Below are 7,323 nucleotides of genomic sequence, written 5' to 3'. Positions count from 1 at the left end.
ATCTGGATTCGGGCACTGCCAATTATTTCAAGCACATGCTAGAAGAATACGATATTGGCGACGGTCCTAGAAAGAAAGCAAAGCTAGGATAATTAGTCTTTAAACAGCTATATCTTTAAGCTAATAAGCCAGAGGATTAAGCCTGAATAAACACTATTATCCAGAGCCTTAGTCCGGATCGTTTTACTCAGCTTTTAATGTGATAGGTTATACGCGATAACATTCCATTTCATAAGCTTAAAAGTAGTATATTTTACAATCTTATGGGGTACGCCAATCAAACTATATTAACCGTAGGCCTTCTACCTACTTATCGGATAATAAGAAAGCTAATAATTGCTAAGTTTAATCAACATAAGGAAGTAGTTACTACTCTACTATATAGAGCTCCGGGCAAGATTCATCTATCGTTTAATCTTTAGACGTCTCGTAATCATCTATCACTACTTAGTAAGCTTAGCTTTTAGGCCTTTATTGCATTAATTACTAACTATTACATAAGAATCGTCATTTATTTTATAGACGAAAAGAACCAGCACCGTTCCTTCCTTCTAGCCCTCCCTCCTCAAGAAGAGCGACATCTAGGCGTTAATATTGCAGCTAGCGTCAAGAAAATCCTTACTAAGTTCGGAATTAGTGAGCAGTAGGTAGGCTACTTTATAGCGGACAACGCAAATAATAATAATACCTGCATTAACGAACTCTCCATTAAGTTTGGATTTAATCCGCTATATCATTGCCTTCGTTATATAGGCCATATCATCAATCTAGTCGCTTATATACTGCTTTTTGGCGCAGATTTAAGGGCTCTAGATAAGGAAGAAAAGAATAAGGATAAGGTCCTCCGGCAAATATTAGCTTGGAGGAAGATCGGGCCTATTAGCAAGCTTTGTAATATTATTTTTTAGATATTTAACTCTAAGCAACGCATTAAAAAGCTGCTTAAGCTTTAAAATCTAGAGCTTAAAGATAACGCATCGCGAACCGCTACCAAGCTTCTTCCAATTAAGCCAGTAGAGACGCGCTAGAACTCTATAGAATCAGCAATTAAATAAGCTATTAAGCTTCGAAACCCCATTAATCGCCTTATTGGTGACGAAGTTATTAAATAGACAATATACTGGGCTAAGGTTACTAAGAACGGTATAAAGGATCCGCCTACAAGAGTCCGTAAAGAGCCTAATATCGTCAAGAACTACCTAACAGAGGACGATTAGGCTACATTAACTAAATATCAAGCTATTCTAAAGCCTCTTTAGATTGCTATAAAGCGACTAAAAGAACGCTTAAAGGAAGGCATGTATAAATTAACGTCATTAATTTCTATCGTAAACTAATTAATATAGGCAAATTCAGATCCTTATAGGAGGTCCTTCCTATTTTTAAGTATCTACTTAATTAATTTAAGCGCTTCAAAATAGAGTACGAACACCACCCGGAGCCTTACTTCCGCCATAATATTAATGCAGCTTAGCTAAAGCTAACCAAATACTACCAACTTACTAATTATTCGCCTGCCTATATCGCTGCCACAGTCCTTAATCCATCAATTAAATAGACGTTCGCTAATAAATACTAGACGGGTGAAGGATGGGCTAGTTAGAAGAAAGCAGCTAAGCAAGCTATTCGCGATCTATGGCTTAAATATAAATTCCTTCCAATTAAATCAGTTACTGACGGCGAGGTTCTTAAACAGCGGCGCGTCTTCTCATCTAAAATCAACGACTATTTTACCGGCGGCTTCACTCAGCCTACGTCTACACAAGATCGCGACGAGTACGACAATTAGCTGGCACGAGCAGGTCACCCTAAAGACGTTCGATATACGGATCCAATTGCCTATTAGCGAGCTAGAGTGAACGGGACTTAATATCCACGACTCGCTCGCATAGCTCTCAATTTAATGACTATTCCACCAATATCGTCAGACCCTAAACAAATATTTAGCCTCACAGGCTTGCTCCTCACTCCCAATCGCGCACGACTACAATCTGATATAATTAGAGCTTCAATGGCAGTAGGATCGTGGGACAGGGAAGGCGTAATTAAGATAGTAGATAGGCAGTTAAGGCGGCCGCAAAAGGAAGAAACAGAAGGTACTGATAAACTGGATCTGAGGATAAAAGAATAAATAAATCTATAGAATCTATCTATAAGGAATATAGGCCTTAATATAGGCCTATATCTACGGGGTTCGGGGTAACTACTACGGATACCAAAGTAGTTGCCGCGGATACCGAACGGGAAAGGGAGTCTGCTTATATAAGCAGGAAACGCATATAGAGGACTCCTCCAGTACTATCGTCACACCCCCTAATACTCCACCAAAACAGAAGCAGACCCTTCCTAAATTAGTATTAAACTTATTTATATATAAAAGAAACACCTCATAATCCTCCGAGTGTATTATAGGTCCTATTTAACCTCTCCCTAAGCTATAATCAATTACCTATTACGAGCTCTACATCATTCCCATCCCCCATTTAAAAGTCGTCAGCATTAGTCAGAGTTATTAAATAGCGTACCCTCCAAGGTTTTGCCGACCTGTGTACAATTTCCTACTTAGGTTTAGTGTCTATGTCGCATTAAACGAGGCCCAGCTGCTTAACAAAGTTCCTAAACTAAGTCGTTAATAGTAGCTTTATAAGACCGTCTGCTACTATACTGCCCATAGGAACATACTATAGGTAGATTACGCCGCTTTAAACCTTGTCATAAATATAGTACCAGTATAGCTTAAAGTGCTTAGTGCGCGCGTAATAGTCGTCGCTTTTAGCAAGGCTTATAGCTGGTTAATTGTCACTATATAGATGTATTAATAGTAGATCCTTTCCGGTGTAGCCTAAATTAGTAAGCAATCAACGGAGCTATAAGGCCTCCTTAGCCGTATGCGTTATTGCTACGTACTTAGCCTCTATAGTAGAGGTTATAAGAATTAACTGCTTACTTAACTTATATAAAACTAGGCTACCCGCTAGCTTATAGATATAGCTAGAAGTTAACTTCCTATCAACCGCATCTACGAATACTGCATCGCTATAGCCGTGTAGTTATAGGTCAGGTATATCACCTAGTACGCTTCCGCTATACTCCCTATTACAATTAGGGGTAGTATAGTCCGTAGCTAACGCCTCGGCAAAGGCTTTCGGAGGTGGCTGCTGCCCTTAGGGTAAGCCGAACTCTATACCTAAGTCAATCGTCCCTACATAGTAGGCGAGTATCTGCATCGCGGCGTCCATATATAGTTCAGTAGGGTTATATAGGAACTAACAGAGCTTCCCTATAGCCTAGGCCATATCGGGCCGAGTCTAATTACATGGATACAATAGAGAGCCTATTAGCGATTAGTACCGTTTTACTAGCTCCAGCAGAGCTTAATCCTTAAGCTCGCGTAGCTTAAAGTCTACCACAGATAGGTGGATTAGTATAGAGGCTAGTGCGCAGTCTTCTATATAGAACGTATATAGGATCTTCCTAATATAGGCGTCCTATACCAGTCGAATTAATCGCGCCTAGCGGTTCCTTATAATTCGAATACCTAGGTAGTACGCAATTAGGCCTAAGTCTCTCACTTTATACTTATTCCTAAGTGCCTCTTTAAGAAGTTTAATCGTCCGTATATCTTATCCAATTAAGATAAGATTATTAACGTAGATAATAATAATTTGGCCGCTTTGCTGACTAACAAAGACGCATAGGTCAGCTAGAATTAGCATGTATTTAAGGGTAATAAGGAAGCTCTTAAGCTCCTTATACTAAAGACGTGGGGCCTGCTTAAGACCGTAGAAAGCCTTAAGCAGTAGGCCCATAAGAGTAACGCCGTCCTTCTAATACTAACAGTATCCTTCTAGTAGCTAAATATAGATATTCTTACGGTTAAGCTTCCCATTAAGGAAGGCCGTAATTATATCTAAGTGCTCGCACTCTAGATCGTATACGGCAACTAGGGCTATTAGTAGCTTAAATATACTAGGTCAAACAACGCTTACAAATATGTCGCCATAGTTAATTCCTAGGCACTGCTTATTACCGCGTAATACCAGCCGTGCTTTCTATCTAAATAGGACGTTATTCTTATCGAATTTATATATAAAGACCCATTTAACGGGTAGAGCCTTAGCTCTAGGTAGAAGTTTAACAATCTTAAATAAGACATTCACCATTTAAGACTCCCATTCCTCATCTACCGCAGCCTTCCACTCTTTCTTAAATATTAAATTTATGGCTTCCTTCCAGTTGCGAGGTTCCAGAGGTAGTCCTTTAGTTATTCTTATCCACTAAGGCTACGATAGAGTACTTATAAACGTATAGGCGAAGGACAGGGTAAGGTAGGTAGCCTTTATAGCTAGCTCCTTTCTTCCGGTTCTATAGAGTACGCTATAGTTAAGCCGTGGCTTTAACCGTGTACAAGTATTCGCCATAGGTTTAGGTTCGTCATCCAAGTACTTAGGCAGAATCTACTCCAGATCCTCTTAGTAGATATCCTTTAAGGGAGTCCCTTCCTAATAGAGGTGTCCTCCTAGATTAGGAAGCTCTTGCTAGTCAAGGCCTACCTATTTATTATCAGTAAGGGGAGGTCAATTAGGCTACAGTGCGATATTATAATCGCCAGAGGCACCCCCCAACTAAAAGTCACCCCCCAACTATAAGGCCCAAGAGACCTTATCTACCTCCTACAGTAACCAAGCAGCCTTAGTTCCTTCCTACGGTAACCAAGAGACCTCACCTTCTCCCCACAGTAACTAAGAGACCTCTAGTACAGTGTCGTTAGTAGGAAGTTCCTCAAGTAGTACCTAGTAGATATCACCATCGCCACCTTCTTCCTCACTAATTGGTATAGTAAGAAAGGTTCCTAATTCGTTAAAGGTAACGCTGCTTAATTAAACAACCCTATTCTTATAAGGTAGATAGACGCAATATATATATAAACCTTTATAGCTAACCAATCGTCCTTTCTAAGCTCTTATAACGAACTTATCACCCTACTACCGCTAAGGGTCTTTTTTATTAATGTGGACGTAGGCGGGACAGCCATAGATCTTCTAGTTAGTATACGTAATTATAGAATTGGTGTCCCTTAGGGCAAGGGCTATTGCTTAAGCGGGCGGAGCTTTGTCCTTATTAACTAATATAGGCAATATATTAAGCCCGTATACAGCTACCTTAGCGACTTTAGGCCAGAGCTTTAGTGGCAATTAAGTCTCAATCAATATCACCCTAACCCTTTCTTTAACCAGGTGGTTGGCCTTCTCTACTATTTCATTTTAGTATACAGTATACGGGGTAGAGGCCTTAGTGACTATACCTTCATTCTTAAAGAAATCGGTTATATCCTTACTAAACCACTTAGCAGCTCCATCTAATTGGAAGCAGCCAATTATTATCCCTGTTTAAGTCTTAATTATATAAACAAACTACTTTAAGGTAGAGGCCGCGGAGCCTCTATTTAATATATAATAAATCCATCTAAAGCGTATTCAGTCATCAGTAAATAATACCCAGTACTTTTTACCGTAGAGACCTTCGTGTTTTAATAGCCTAACTATATTAACGTGCACCTTTTCAAATATGCGATTACTATATTGTTAAGGGCGTCTTAATATTTACTTCTTAGCCTTTCCAAGGTAATAGTCCTCGCAGTAAAATAGCTTATCCTTAGTAACCATAATCCCCTTTATACTTCTGGCTAGTTAACGTATCTAATCAGAAGGAAGATATTATAGTCTCTTATGCTAAGTCTCCATAGTAGCTTTAGCAAGCACGCCTTTCTTATAGAGGCGCGATCGTACAGTAGCCAGAGCTATTATGAAAGGAACCTCCGTAGGGTTGTCTACCAGTATAAATATATTAAGTCCATTAACGCATAGGACGTAAGCTATTTCCGCCCGGTCTTTAACAAAGTTAATTATATTATAGAGACCATTAAAGAACGCGCCCTTCCCCCATAGAATATTAAGCGAGACAACATTTATAAAGAAGTTAGGATAGTAATACACTTCAGTAAATATAATTATATAGGCTAAGTAGTTAGTTCGGGCAACTATAAGCTTAACTAATCTAACGCCAATAGCCTTCATTAGGCCTCCTCCTATCTAGATTTAAAGAGGTTTAATTTCCTTATACTACACAAACTTCCTAATATCGTTACCTATATAAATATTTAAGCAACTATCGGCTATCCAGGAGTCCTTAATATTCATTCCTAAAGCCATAGCTACTAGCCTAATAGCCTACGTAGCAAAGATCCCTCTAGTTGCCAAATTAGTAGCTTAAAAGGGGCGATTAAATGTCCCCTTAAAGGCCTTATTAGTAGTTATTAAGGCTACTCCATTACCTAAACGCGGTTATCTCTCTCTAGGTCTCCACTATTCGGGCCTTAAGTAGGGGTGCTTTATCTAGTAATCATCCTCGCCACCTAAATAACCTAGCTTACACCATCTATACTTATTTAAAGCATCCTTAGCAGAGCCTTAATTGCCTAATAAGGCACCACGGCCGGCTCCCCCGCCTCTACCTCAACCATTACCACAACCACGGTTATTACCGCATCCTTAACCGGAGTCACCTAGTGGCTTATTAACTAAGGCGAAGCTCTTAAGTAAGTCCTTTCGCCGAGCCTCATCGGTAAGGTTAGCGATTAATTAGACTAGTATAATTATATAGCCGTCGCGAATCTTATCACGTTGGATTTAAGCCTATATAGGGAAGTATTCATCAACGGCGTTAATAAATTAATAGTTAATGATCTTGTTATCTAGGGCAAGCTTTACCTACTTAACTCCTTAAACCGCTTCTTAGTAACGGCTTAAAAAAGTAATAACTGCTTAGTCTAATTAAAAACGGAGCTTAACAAAAGTCTCCTATACGTTAGCCTCATGGATTAAGCCACAGGCCTCAAACGTCTGCTTAAGGTAATTAATATAGTCCTTTACCGTCTGCTTATATTCCAAGGTAGTAAGGATCTTATTATCAATTATACCAAGGATAACTAAACAGACTTTACCGTCTTCCTTACTATACTATTTAAACTCCTTATCATACTTATAGGAGAGTGCCTTATTGGCTAAGCGAATTAAATCATTAGTATCTGCAATAATTTAAAACCTCTCAAGGATCTCGTCTCGCTCCTCCTTGTCAGCGTCCTTTAGTACTCAATCAATAGATATCATAGGCTTCTCTTCCTAGAGCTTTGGGTAGAGGGGTAGGCCCGCATCTTCCCAAATAATGTGCAAAAGGCCCTTACTACGTAGGTACGTGCTAAGCTGCGTCCAATATTAGGGCCAATTTGAGCCGTCTTTCTTAAGGCGTTAAATGCCTAGATAA

The 7,323-nt window shown here is 39.4% G+C and overlaps 1 protein-coding gene across 1 annotated transcript; it reads left to right on the top strand.

Moving 5' to 3' along the window:
- Positions 1-215: 215 nt before the first annotated feature.
- Positions 216-413, top strand: K441DRAFT_529455 (uncharacterized protein; the record flags this gene model as incomplete). The annotated part of the gene is made up of 1 exon (XM_067642169.1): positions 216-413. A coding segment is annotated over one exon (198 nt), but the record flags the coding sequence as incomplete, so codon positions are not given.
- Positions 414-7,323: the final 6,910 nt, after the last annotated feature.

The sequence above is a fragment of the Cenococcum geophilum genome (assembly GCF_001692895.1).
Source record: "Cenococcum geophilum 1.58 unplaced genomic scaffold K441scaffold_37, whole genome shotgun sequence".
Classification (NCBI taxonomy): domain Eukaryota; kingdom Fungi; phylum Ascomycota; class Dothideomycetes; order Gloniales; family Gloniaceae; genus Cenococcum; species Cenococcum geophilum.
This window is presented reverse-complemented; position numbering and strand designations above follow the sequence as displayed.